Source organism: Rhinopithecus roxellana, chromosome 1 (assembly GCF_007565055.1).
Source record: "Rhinopithecus roxellana isolate Shanxi Qingling chromosome 1, ASM756505v1, whole genome shotgun sequence".
NCBI lineage: Eukaryota > Metazoa > Chordata > Mammalia > Primates > Cercopithecidae > Rhinopithecus > Rhinopithecus roxellana.
In genome coordinates this window covers 157,582,348-157,597,108 of record NC_044549.1, presented here as the reverse complement: position 1 = coordinate 157,597,108, position 14,761 = coordinate 157,582,348, and the positions used below count along the sequence as shown (strand labels likewise).

Here is a 14,761-nt window from a genome sequence, read left to right as displayed (position 1 = left end):
GAAATTCAGTTATGCAATTTTTTAACCGAAGTCCATTTAGCTAACTTATGTGCTGATATAGTACTCAGTATATAAAGACATTATAAGTTTTTCTACACCTGCTAGATTTGTAGGGGTATGGAATATGTGGTCTCTTGATAGCATTGTTACCACTATAATCCAGACAACTAACTAGGCAAAGCTGCTAACTGGGACAGTCAACACGGGATGATAAGAGTTGACGGTGTGCTCTTGAGGAACAGGCTTAGAAACACTCTGCTTATAGTCTCCAGGGGCGGGGCTATAGTCCTGATGGTTCTAAGGCCATGGGTAGGTATCTGGGCACCAGATATTTACCCTCAAATAATTTTTTTTTTTTTTTTTTTTTTTTTTTTTGAGACGGAGTCTTGCTCTGCCGCCCAGGCTGGAGTGCAGTGGCCGGATCTCAGCTCACTGCAAGCTCCGCCTCCCAGGTTCACGCCATTCTCCTGTCTCAGCCTCCCGAGTAGCTGGGACTACAGGCGCCTGCCTCGTCGCCCGGCTAGTTTTTTGTATTTTTTTTTTAGTAGAGACGGGGTTTCACCGTATTAGCCAGGATGGTCTCGATCTCCTGACCTCATGATCCGCCCGTCTCGGCCTCCCAAAGTGCTGGGATTACAGGCTTGAGCCACCGCGCCCGGCCACCCTCAAATAATTAACACAACATTATTTTTCATTGCTCCCCCTTTCCAGCTTACCCATAAAAATGTGGGAAAGTTTTTAAAGTTACCAAATGCTCTTCAACTAGTGAATGGATAAACTGTAGATCCCATGAGTACTATTCAACGCAAAAGGAATGCATTAGTATGATTCACGTTAACATGGATGTATCTCAAATGCATTACACTATGTGAAGGAAGCCCTACTCAAAAGGCTATATCCTGCATGATTCCATATACATGACATTCCGGGAAAGACAAAACTATAGGGACAAATAATAGATCAGTGGTTGCCAAGGGCTGGGGGACAGATTTGACTACAAAGGGGCATGAGGGAATTTGGGGTCAGTAGAACTGTTCTATACAGGTTGTGTACCCCTCACCTGAAACGCCTGGGAGAAGAAGTGTTTTGGATTTTGAATTTTTTTGGATGTTGGAATTTTTGCATTATACCAGTTGAGCATCCCAAATCCAAAAATCTGAAATCCAAAATATTCCAAGGAGCATTTCCTTTGAGTGTCATGTCGGCCTTAAAAAAGTTTCAGATTTGGGGGCATTTTCGATTTTGAATTAGGGATTCAGATTTAATTCCAATCTAATTCAGATTTTGAATTCTATTTGGATTAGGGATACTACTATGATTTGTTAAGACTGAGAACCTCTCATTTTTAAATGGTGAATTATATTGTTTGTGAATTATGCCTCAATAAATCTGACTTTTAAAAAAACAGTTAAGGTTTTGTCGCTCAGATATGTCCTCTGGAAGGTGGGTATGCATGGTCATGTGTGAGCTCTGTCATTCAGGATGGGTTTACCTCATTGCCCTGGGCTCTCCTGTGCCAAGAGTCCAACCAGTCACAATGGGTGCAGAAAACAGAAACCACTCCAGGTGTTGCAGTCAGAAAGGAATTTGATATGGAAATTAGGTGCGTATAAAATTATTAAAAATAATTTTTTAATATTTGGAGGAGCAGACATCAGGGGCCCCATTAGACTTTTCTTTTTTGGAGGGGACAGAGTCTTACTCTGTCACCCAGCCTGGAGTGCAGTGGCACAATCTCAGCTCACTGCAACCTCTGCCTCCCAGGTTCAAGCGATTCTGCTGCCTCAGCCTCCTGAGTAACTGGGATTACGGGCACATGCCACCACGCCCAGCTCATTTTTGTATTTTTAGTAGAGACGGGGATTTACCATGTTGGTTAGGCTGGTCTCAAACTCCTGACCTCGTGATTCACCCAACTCGACCACCCAAAGTGCTGGGATTACTGGCATGAGCCACCACGCCCAGCACGCCCCTTAGACTTCTAAGTTCCAGGTCACAACAATGTAGATGGCTGTGATTCAGAGGTCAGAAAGCTGTTGCCACACCCATGGAGGTGGGACTAAGGCCTGGAACTATGAGTGTGGCCACCACAGCTGCCTCTCAACACTCCAACCTCCATGCCACTGCCTGCCAGCAGCATGAACAGAAGGAACTTGGTCTTCCAAATCTCACACAAATGCATCTCCCTGTAACGTGCTCAGAAATCCGACTGTAAGAAAGTCTGGGACATATATCTGTTAGGTTTCCAATCTCTCCAATCAAGAAAATAGAAAGAAAGTTAAGAGAGTGGCCAGGCGTGGTGGCTCACGCCTGTAATCCCAACACTTTGGGAGGTCAAGGCGGGCAGATCACGAGGTCAGGAGATCGAGATCATCCTGGCCAACATGGTGAAACCCCGTCTCTACTAAAAATACAAAAATTAGCTGGGTGTGGTGGTACATGCCTGTAATCCCAGCTACTCAGGAGGCTGAGGCATGAGAATCGCTTGAACCCGGGAGGTGGAGGTTGCAGTGAGCTGAGATCGATCGTGCCACTGCACTGTAGCCTGGCAACAGAGGAGAAAAAAAAAATCTCAAAAAAAAGAAAAAAGTCAAGAGAACTCGGTCCAGTCTCTACTCCAATCACCATCCTTCCTGTCCTAAAGTAAGGCATACATGATGAAGTGACACACCAAAAACCTTTTTCCATCTAGACTTACATTTCAGATGGTGCTTTTCATTGAAAAATTGTTCTACTAATAGGTAAAACCAAGATCCTAACTCATTTCATTATGGAAGAATATTTCATTTTCACATTTAGTTAGTTCTAGCCCCAGCAGAATAAAATGATAAGATAACTACATTTTATAACAGAGCCGATCACAGCTCTCTTCTAACTCATGTATTAAATACATACAGCTCTTTGAGCTTTTATTCTGCTGGGAATTAAACAGACTAAGCTTCAAAATGCATTACTGTTTCAGATGTAGGTTATTTTATGGAAAGCCAGAACCAGCAGAGGGGAGCTACCTTTGGTATCCCACTTATCCCCCCAAAGACCTAACATGTTCTAAACACTAAACCAGAAGACAATAGTTAATTTAGCTACATGACCCTAATAACCACAATTCTGAAAGTTAGTTTCCCAATGACCACTCACATAAGTAACTATATTTTCTAGATCAAAAGCATTAAGGACCTGCTCATAAGGCATTTTTAACCTTTAAGAATTTCACTTCATTCTACATAGAAGTTATTCCTCCACAATGTACAGAAAGGAGGCAATAGCAACATTTTCTTTTTCTGACAGAAAAACTATTGTGTGGATGTCGCTAGTTTTTTGAACTATTAAGACAAAAAAATGTGGCAAGGCACAATGGCCTAAGAAGAAAAATAGTGTCCAAGCTCTACTAGCTGTTTGGGTTTTGAGAATCATCTGCCATAGCACTCACTGGAAAAAACAAGGGCAGTCTTTGCAAAAAATTCTCCCTTCTCAGAAAACCACCAAAACACCATTCTACTCCATAAGACCTTCCCTGCTACATGGAATCAAACAAAATCTTACCTTGCTCTGACAAAACAATTAGGGGGAAAAAATGACAACTAGAAATTAATGACTGTCTCCCTACCTTAATGAAAAAAGCTCTGGCTAGTTCTTCTTCTTCAGGATGTATTATTTTCAAAGTTGAACTTGGGAATTAGTTATCTCTTTTTTTTCTTTTCTTCTTTTTTTTTTTTTTTCTTTTCTTTTTTTGAGATGGTGCCCTGTTCTGTCGCCCAGGCTGGTGTGCAGTGGCGTGATCTTGGCTCACTGCAGCCTCTGCTCCCGGGTTCAAGCGATTCTCCTGCCTCAGCCTCCTGAGCAGCTGGGATTACAGGTGTGTGCCACTACGCCCGGCTAATTTTTGTATTTTTAGTAGAGATGGGTTTCACCATGTTGGTCAGGCTGGTCTCGAACTCCTGACCTCGTGATCCACCAGCCTTGGCCTACCAATGTGCTGGGATTACAGGTGTGAGCCACTGCGCCCGGCCAGGAGTTAGTTATTTCTTACAGATAATCATATGCTAATTTTTTTTGCCAATGCTACTGACTGGTGAGGTAAAGTGGGCAACAACTTTGTGCAAAAAACAACAGACCTGGCCTCAAACCTTGGGGGTCAGAGGGAACACCTATCAGAAAAACACAGAAGGAACACTAAAGAGGACTTACAAAGTCAGAAATAGTACGAGCCATAATAAGTAAGTTAGGTTTTGCCCAAGAATGCTGCTAGAAATAAGGATCTAAAAAATGATCACTAAAGATCTAATAACTCACTTCTCTACCATTCACATGGTCGCCAACTTACCTTCTAATTCACTTGCACATCAGCTGCATGAGTTTCTAGACCCTGATACTCCTTGTACATACAGAGCAAATGCCTTTCAAAAATCCACAGCCACTATTCACTTCATACCCTTCTAAAGCCCCTTAAAGATGCCCATGAAATATTTGTAGGCAGCCTAATCTGACTTTACAAGAGCTATGCTACTACATCACTGTCCAAGAATATAATCCTATGCTGCTTGGAGAAAAATTTCCATTGATAACCAAAACCATTTGATCAAAGACACTGCTTTGGGGCTTTCAACCTTATCAAATAGATTTTGTGAGTGTTCTACAATTTTCAGGCGAAAAATATTTCAATGGAAATTAAGAACAACCTCTAACGCATGGTTAAAGAAGGCCTCTGCCCAGTTCAAGAGACCGTATCAAGAGTATATCATGTGCATCAAAAGAACAAGAAAAACAAAAATGGACTCAGGACACAAAATAATACTGGCAAAAGGAGACACCGCATTTCGCTCCCCTCCAGCTGCCACTTAGAGGCAGAGTTAGGAGAGCCCAGCCGAGGGCAGATGACAGAAAGTCCATGAAGCCTGTTGGAGCCTGGCTGGTCACCAGGATCTGCAAGGACTGCTCTCCTGACGAGGCAGTGCATAACCTCGGCAGCCTGAACCTGGGCTGCAGCTCAGTGCCCAAAAGGAGTGTTGCCCATGGCCCCACGGATACCGGCCTGGCTTCAGGAGCATGCAGGAGTCGAGCATGTGAGGCAAGAGCTTGTATTAGCAGGAACCACACGAAAAAGCCATTATTCAGGGGAGCAACATAATATATTGTAACTGCTCCCATCATGTCAATAGGCATCATGTTAATGGGTCTGTTAGAATTTCTCCCACTTGAAGTTAAAATGACTCCTATTTCTATGAAAATAGGAGATTCCTCATTTGTAGGATCACAATTCACCCATAGCAGCTGCCAGACACACGAACAAGAGAAGTGCCGGGCATGCACATAGCTGATTTTGTCTCTCCAGGCAATTCTTCCATTTTTTAATTTGTCTCCTCTTGAAACAAAGAGATGAGCAAGTTACAAATATAATTACTATATTTCTGAACAAGCGATAACACAAGCCATGAATGCACTGACAGGACTGCACGCTTACCTCTGGCTCTGGCTGTGAGGTTTGTTCGTCTTCAGTGGAGTTTGGTAAAATGGCCCAGGTTATGTTGGCACTGGCTGATGGCAAAGAGCCAAGTGTCCCATTTTTCAGCTGCTCTGTGGAATGTGACTTGGGCCCGTGCCATCCCAGGGTGTTTTCTGAAATAAAGATCTAGAATGATGCCAAGTATTTTCCAAATTAAACATCTATAGGTCATGAAATATTCGTACCCACTGTCTGAAGAGACCTGCTTGAAAAGGGCATGATGTAAAACACAGAGGGCTTGTTTTGAATGAAGTACCAAGTGCAGATTCTGACCATCTGTTTAGGAACGAGTTTCTGTCTAATATCAGGATCCGAATCATCACAGGCTGTTGCACTCCCCAACAGTGGACAAAAACAATCGCTATTTACCAAAGCCAGATAAAGGTGTTTTTCTTGTTTTGTTTTAACTTTTAAAAAATTTCTAAATAGTCACAATGAAAAGTCAGATTCTATCAAAAATAGACTGCTCAAAATGGGGTTTGAATTCCAAGTGACACAATGGCCATGGCTCAGAAAAGATGCCTGCAGTGTGAGCACAGGATGCCACCCTTGCCCTCAGACGTGGCTTGGTGTGGCAGATGTCAGGAAGCCCCATCACCAAGCACACAGGTACTCATTCCATTCGAGCAAGAAACACTTTTACAAATGGCAGTCCGGTAAACCAAAAGCCATTTTTCGAATCCTCCACCAACTCCCTGTGGGAGGAGGGGTAGAGACTTTTACTCTAATATTTTTTTAAGGGTCACTCATTATTGTAGAATATTTTATACACCTACTAATGGAAACAGGAGTAACCAGAGGTGGATTTCTTTTTTTTTTTTTTTTTAATACTTTCAGTTTTAGGGTACGTGTGCACAATGTGCAGGTTTGTTACATATGCATACAAGTGCCATGTTGGCAGAGGTGGATTTCTTTACCCCATAGCAATTCTGCCATTCAAATAAATAGGTCTCGGTGGGCACAGAGGCTCATGCCTATGATCCCAGCACTTTGGGAGGCTGAGGCAGGAGGATCGCTTGAGCCCAGGAGTTGGAGATCAACCCAAGCAACAAGGCGAAACCCTATCCCTACAAAAAATATTAAAATAAGCCAGGTGTGGTGACACAAGCCTGGAGTCCCAGCTACTTGGGTAGCTGAGGTGGGAGGATCTATTGAGCCAAGGTGGTCAAGGCCGCAGTAAGCCCAAATCACGCCACCGCACTCCAGCCTTGGTGACAATGCAAGACCCCGTCTCCAAAAAAGGTAACAAAAAATAGGTAAGTCTCAAGCTTAGCTGACTGACACTCTGTAGATTCTGTTCTAAGTCTAAGAGCAAGAATAAATGATAAAGAAAAATTAGGCTAAAGTAGAGAATGACTCATGAACTACAATTCAATATTTCAGGGTCTCAGATGTTCCATCCATAAAGCAATACTATCTGTCAGCCTTTTCATTAGAATTACTCAAAGAAAAGTCTACAGGTATCCCAGACTTTCCTGATGTATCCCCAGGGGAATCTGGTTGTCAGCGGCAGATGAAGAGACCGTGTATGTGCGGTGCTTATGCATCTGTATGCTGCTGTATGCAGTATTATCCAACTCAAGTGTATTTTTATGCAAAAATCTTTTTTAATGTCAAGTGTTAGGTCACATAACTCTACTGTTAAAAGCCTCAAGTGGGCCAGACACGGTGGCCCATACCTGTAACTCCAGCACTTCGGGATGCCGGCTGAGGCGGGTAAATCACTTGAACCCAGGAGTTTGAGTCCAGCCTGGGGAACATGGCAAAACCCTGTCTCTACAGAAAATACAAAAATTAGCATGGCATGGTGACACGCACCTATAGTCCCAGCTACTTGAGAGGCTAAAGTGGCAGGATATATTAAGCCCAGGAGGTCGAGGCTACAGTGAGCCATGATTGCACCACTGCACTCCAGCCTGGGTGACAATGAGAGACCCTGTTTCAAAATAAATAAATTAATAAAGGCCCCACATTGCAATTGGAACAAAATCTAAGCTGCCTGGCTTTGCTCTATGACCTGCCCAGCCTCATTTTGTTCTCTTCTCCCCGTTGCTTAGTATGCTCAAGTCACATCAGTATATTTTTCCATTTCTCAAATGTGCCAAGTTCATGACAGTCTCAGAGTGTTTGTGCATGCTGTTCCTTCCTCCCAAAGGGCTGTTCCTCCAGTCCTTCTACATCGGGGAGGAAGTATCCTGTATAGATCCAGGGGTCAGCTAAAATATCACTTGCTCAGAAAGGCCTTCTGGGACCTCCCTGGCCAAAACAGCACCCCAAAGGCACTCTCTGTCACATCGCCATTTGCTGTCTTCCCAGGACTTAGCATTGTCTGAACTCACTAGCGCACTCATTCACTTGCTGATTTTCTTTCCTCCCTGGAATGTCAGCTCCTTGAGGACAAGAACAATACCGCCCTTGCTCACAGCAGTGTCCCCAGAACCATGAACATGTTTAGCAAAGAGTGTACACTCAATATGAATGTGCTGAATAAATCAGAGATAGAAAACTTTAAGAAGAGTGCACGTCATAGCCTCCTAAAAATTAACAAATAAAAAATGGCCAAAAGACAGAGAATAGAATGGTGGTTGCCGGGGGCTGAGGAGTGGATGGGAGGGAATGGGGAGTTAACGTTTAAAAGGTAAAGAGCTCCAGTTTTGCAAGATGAAAAGAGTTTTGGAGATTGGTTATACAACAATGTGAATGTACCAAACACTACTGAGATGTACACATAAAAATGGTCAGGGTGATGCATTTTATGTTACGTGTATTTGACTACAATGTTTTCTTAATGGCAAAAAAAAAAAAAAAGCATCCATATAGCAGCACTTCATGTTATTTTTTAAAAGGTAAAAACTCACAACACTAAAACCAAAGGCTAAAGATGCACTAATACCAGAACTTGAGAGAAATGTCTGCAAATAGCAAGGCAGATGGAGCTGAACTAAGAAAACCAACCCAGGATTCAAGACACTGCAATCTGCCATAAGAGAGGCGGACAGATACCTTTTGCCTTTCCTGCTGACCAATTCCTGCCTCCGAAACCTCAAACTGGATTCAGATCTAAAATACCAAACAGTTGTTCTATAGATATAGGGGTGCTATTTAAAAATTCTTTGCTTTATTACACAAGCAGTAAACATCCTGTAGAGCAGTTAGGAAATCTTTTTAAAAATAAAGAAGTTTGGGCAACACAGTGAGACAATGTCTCTACGAAAAATTAACAAACTAGCCAGGCATGGTGGTACATGCCTGTAGTCCCAGCTACTTGGAATGCTGAGGTGGGAAGATCACTTGAGCCCAGGAGTTTGAGGCAGTAAGCCATGATCATGCCACTGCACTCCAGCCCAGGCAACACAGTAAGACTGTCTTTAAACAAAATGAAACACTAGTGGGAAGAAAAGACATCTGCTTGCCTAGGCAATCAGGACAAAGTCCCCGTCATTCTTCCCATACCTCAACTCTGTGCCTCCCTCCCCTCTACTCCAACATTATTCAGATATGGCAACCTAGGGCACAAGAGGGCAAGAAGTAGAGTTTGAACTGGCAGTGGTACGCTGTATCTTGGGACAGACAAAGACCAGGACAAGACAAGGAAAGGTGGCAATGCATGCTGGGGAGCACAGCTTTCTGTGGACCCTATGGATTCAGAACATCAAACAGCCAGTGCATGAGAAAGATGCCCATCTCAGATCAGTTCAGCTGCTTTTAAAAAATGATCATGGGTGGCCGGGCACGGTGGCTCAAGCCTGTCATCCCAGCACTTTGGGAGGCCGAGACGGGCGGATCACGAGGTCAGGAGATCGAGACCATCCTGGCTAACATGGTGAAACCCCGTCTCTATTAAAAACTACAAAAAACTAGCTGGGCGAGGTGGCGGCGCCTGTAGTCCCAGCTACTCGGGAGGCTGAGGCAGGAGAATGGCGTGAACCCGGGAGGCGGAGCTTGCAGTGAGCTGAGATCCGGCCACAGCACTCCAGCCTGGGTGACAGAGTGAGACTCCATCTCAAAAGAAAAAAAAATGATCATGGGTTTAGGAGGCTGGATAGACCTGTCTCGCTTGGAGATGAAGGCAAAAATATTCTCACATGGAGTGAATAAAAAGGACTGTACAGAGCTTGGGGAAAAAAATATTCTCAAGAAGGCTAAGAGGAAAGAGATCCTGAGCAAGATGGCCGAATAGGAATAGCTCCAGCCTCCAGCTCCCAGCACGAGTGACCCAGAAGACGGGTGATTTCTGCATTTTCAACTGAGGTACCAGGTTCATCTCACTGGGGCGTGTCGGACAGTCAGTGCTGGTCAGCTGGTGCAGCCCAAACAGCAAGAGGTGAAGCAGCATCACCTCACCTGGGAAGCGCAAGGGGGAAGGGAATCCCTTTTCCTAGCCAAGGGAAACTGAGACACACAACACCTGGAAAATCGGGTCACTCGCACCCTAATACTGTGCTTTACCAAGGGTCTTAGCAAACGGCACAACAGGAGGTTATATCCCACACCTGGCCCAGAGGGTCCCACGCCCACGGAGCCTCCCTCATTGCTAGCACAGCAGTCTGAGATCTAACTGCAAGGCAGCAGCAAGGCTGGGGGAGGGGCGCCTGCCATTGCTGAGGCTTAAATAGGTATACAAAGCCCCCAGGAAGCTCGAACTGGGTGGAGCCCACCGCAGCTCAAGGAGGCCTGCCTGCCTCTGTAGACTCCACCTCTGGGGACAGGATATAGCTAATCAAAAAGCAGCAGAAACCTCTGCAGATGTAAATGACCCTATCTGACAGCTTTGAAGAGAGCAGTGGGTCTCCCAGCACGGAGGTTGAGATCTGAGAACGGACAGACTGTCTACGTAAGTGGGTGCCTGACCCCTGAGTAGCCTAACTGGGAGACATCCCCCACTAGGTGCAGACCAACACCACACACCTCACACGGCTGGGCACACCACTGAAACGAAGTTTCCAGAGCAAGAATCAGACAGCAACACTCACTGTTCAGCAATATTCTATCTTCTGCAGCCTCCGCTGCTGATACCCAGGCAAACAGGGTCTGGAGTGGACCTCAAGCAAACTCCAACAGACCTACAGCTGAGGGTTCTGACTGTTAGAAGGAAAACTAACAAACAGAAAGGACAGTCACGCCAAAACCCCATCAGTACGTCACCATCATCAAAGACCAAAGGCAGATAAAATCACAAAGATGGGAGAAAAGCAGGGCAGAAAAGCTGGAAGTTCAAAAAATCAGAGCGCATCTCCCCCTCCAAAGGAACACAGCTCATCGCCAGCAATGGACCAAAGCTGGACGGAGAATGATTTATGACAAGTTGAGAGGAGAAGGCTTCAGTCAATCAAACTTCTCAGAGCTGAAGGAGGAACTACGTACCCAGTGCAAAGAAACTAAGTATCTTGAAAAAAGAATGGAAGAATGGATAACTAGAATAATCAATGCAGAGAAGGCCATAAACTAACAGACAGAGATGAAAACCATGACACGAGAATTACGTGACAAATGCACAAGCTTCAGTAACTGACTCGATCAACTGGAAGAAAGAGTATCAGCGATTGAAGATCAAATGAATGAAATGAAGCGAGAAGTCTAGAGAAGAAAGAGGAAAAAGAAATGAACAAAGCCTCCAAGAAATATGGGATTATGTGAAAAAACCAAATCTACGTCTGATTGGAGTGTCTGAAAGTGAGGGGGAAAATGGAACCAAGTTGGAAAACACTCTGCAGGACATCATCCAGGAGAACTTCCCCAACCTAGTAAGGCAGGCCAACATTCAAATTCAGAAAATACAGAGAACGCCACAAAGATACTCCTCGAGAAGAGCAACTCCAAGACACATAATTGTCAGATTCACCAAACTTGAAATGAAGGAAAAAATGTTAAGGACAGCCAGAGAGAAAGGTCAGGTTACCCACAAAGGGAAGCCCATCAGACTAACAGCAGATCTCTCGGCAGAAACTCTACAAGCCAGAGGAGAGTGGGGGCCAATATTCAACATTCTTAAAGAAAAGAATTTTCAACCCAGAATTTCATATCCAACCAAACTAAGTTTCATAAGTGAAAGAGAAATAAAATCCTTTACAGACAAGCAAATGCTTAGAGATTTTGTCACCACCAGCCCCGCCCTACAAGAGACCTTAAAGGAAGCACTAAACATGGAAAGGAACAACTGGTACTAGCCATTGCAAAAACATGCCAAAATGTAAAGACCATCAATGCTAGGAAGAAACTGCATCAACTAATGAGCAAAATAACCAGCTAATATCACGATGACAGGATCAAGTTCACACATAACAATATTAACCTTAAATGTAAATGGACTAAATGGTCCAATTAAAACACAGACTGGCAAATTGGATAAAAGAGTCAAGACCCATCAGTTTGCTATATTCAGGAGACCCATCTCACATGCAGAGACACACATAGGCTCAAAATAAAGGGATGGAGGAAGATCTACCAAGCAAACGGAGAACAAAAAAAAGCAGGGGTTGCAATCCTAGTCTCTGATCAAACAGACTTTAAACCATCAAAGATCAAAAGAGACAAAGAAGGACATTACATAATGGTAAACGGATCAATTCAACAGGAAGAGCTAACTATCCTAAATATATATGCACCCAATACAGGAGCACCCAGATTCATTAAGGTTCATTCTTAGAGACTTACAAGGAGACTTAGACTCCCACACAATAATAATGGGAGACTTTAACACCCCACTGGCAACATCAGACAGATCAACGAGACAGAAAGTTAACAAGGATATCCAGGAATTGAACTCAACTCTGCACCAAGAAGACCTTATAGACATCTACAGAACTCTGCACCCCAGATCAACAGAATATACATTCTTCTCAGCACCACACTGCACTTAGTCCAAAATTGACCACATAGTTGGAAGCACTCCTCCGCAAATGTAAAAGAACAGAAATTATAACAAACTGTCTCTCAGACCACAGTGCAATCAAACTAGAACTCAGGACTAAGAAACTCAATCAAAACCGCTCAACTACAAGGAAACCGAACAACCTGCTCCTGAATGACTACTGGGTACATAACGAAATGAAAGCAGAAATAAAGATGTTCTTTGAAACCAATGAGAACAAAGATACAACATACCAGAATCTCTGGGACACATTTAAAGCAGTGTGTAGAGGGAAATTTATAGCACTAAATGCCCACAAGAGAAAGCTGGAAAGATCGAAAATTGACACCCTAACATCACAATTAAAACAACTAGAGGAGCAAGAGCAAACACATTCAAAAGCTAGCAGAAGGCAAGAAATAACTAAGTTCAGAGCAGAACTGAACGAGATAGACACACACAAAACCCTTCAAAAAAAAAAATCAATGAATCCAGGAGCTGGTTCTTTGAAAAGATCAACAAAATCGATAGACTGCTAGCAAGACTAATAAAGAAGAAAAGAGAGAAGAATCAAATAGACGCAATAAAAAATGATATGGGGGTATCACCACTGATCCCACAGAAATACAAACTACCATCAGAGAATACTGTAAACACCTCTATGCAAATAAACTAGAAAACCTAGAAGAAATGGATAATTTCCTGGACACTTACACTCTCCCAAGACTAAACCAGGAAGAAGTTGAATCCCTGAATAGACCAATAGCAGGCTCTGAAATTGAGGCAATATTTTATAGCCTACCAACCAAAAAAAAAGTCCAGGACCAGACGGATTCACAGCTGAATTCCACCAGAGGTACAAGGAGGAGCTGGTACCATTCCTTCTGAAACTATTCCAATCAAAAGAAAAAGAGGAAATCCTCCCTAACTCATTTTATGAGGCCAACATCATCCTGATACCAAAGCCTGACAGAGATACAACAAAAAAAGAGAATTTTAGACCAACATCCCTGATGAACATCGATGCAAAAATCCTCAGTAAAATACTGGCAAACTGAATTCAGCAGCATATCAAAAAGCTTATCCACCATGATCAAGTGGGCTTCATCCCTGGGATGCAAGGCTGGTTCAACATACGCAAATCAATAAACGTAATCCAGCATATAAACAGAACAAAGACAAAAATCACATGATTATCTCAAGAGATGCAGAAAAGGCCTCTGACAAAATTCAACAGCCCTTCATGCTAAAAACTCTCAATAAATTTGGTATTGATGAAATGTATCTCAAAATAATAAGAGCTATTTATGACAAACCCACAGCCAATATCATACTGAATGGGCAAAAACTGGAAGCATTCCCTTTGAAAACTGGCACAAGACAGGGATGCCCTCTCTCACCACTCCTATTCAACATAATGTTGGAAGTTCTGGCTAGGGCAATCAGGCAAGAGAAAGAAATAAAGGGTATTCAGTTAGGAAAAGAAGAAGTCAAACTGTCCCTGTTTGCAGATGACATGATTATATATTTAGAAAATCCCATCATCTCAGCCAAAATCTCCTTAAGCTGATAAGCAACTTCAGCAAAGTCTCAGGATACAAAATTAATGTGCAAAAACCACAAGCATTCTTATACACCAGTAACAGACAAACAGAGAGTCAAATCATGAATGAACTCCCATTCAGAATAGCTTCACAGAGAATAAAATACGTAGGAATCCAATTTACAAGGGATGTAAAGGACCTCTTCAAGGAGAACTACAAACCACTGCTCAGTGAAATAAAAGAGGACACAAACAAATGGAAGAACATACCATGCTCATGGATAGGAAGAATCAATATCATGATAATGGCCATACTGCCCAAGGTAATTTATAGATTCAATGCCATCCCCATCAAGCTACCAATGAGTTTCTTCACAGAATTGGAAAAAACGACTTTAAAGTTCATATGGAACCAAAAAAGATCCTGCATTGCCAAGACAATCCTAAGCCAAAAGAACAAAGCTGGAGGCATCACAATACCTGACTTCAAGCTTTACCACAAGGCTACAGTAACCAAAACAGCATGGTACTGGTACCAGAACAGAGATATAGACCAATGGAACAGAACAGAGCCCTCAGAAATAATACCACACATCTACAGCCATCTGATCTTTGACAAACCTGACAGAAACAAGAAATGGGGAAAGGATTCCCTATTTAATTAATGGTGCTGGGAAAACTGGCTAGCCATAAGTAGAAAGCTGAAACTGGATCCTGTTCTTACTCCTTATACAAAAATTAATTCAAGATGGATTAAAGACTTAAATGTTAGACCTAAAACCATAAAAACCCTAGAAGAAAACCTAGGTAATACTATTCAGGACATAGGCATGGGCAAGGACTTCATGTCTAAAACACCAAAAGC

The 14,761-nt window shown here is 43.0% G+C and overlaps 1 protein-coding gene across 4 annotated transcripts in view; it reads right to left on the bottom strand.

Moving 5' to 3' along the window:
• OSBPL10 (oxysterol binding protein like 10) overlaps positions 1-14,761 on the bottom strand; it is a 329,028-nt gene that overhangs the window by 65,729 nt on the left and 248,538 nt on the right. For all 4 annotated transcript variants that reach the window (XM_010354464.2, XM_010354465.2, XM_030932578.1 and 1 more), the window contains one exon: positions 5,462-5,616. In XM_010354464.2, coding sequence (XP_010352766.1) covers positions 5,462-5,616 — 155 coding nt within the window. The remainder of the gene's footprint in view (positions 1-5,461; positions 5,617-14,761) is intronic.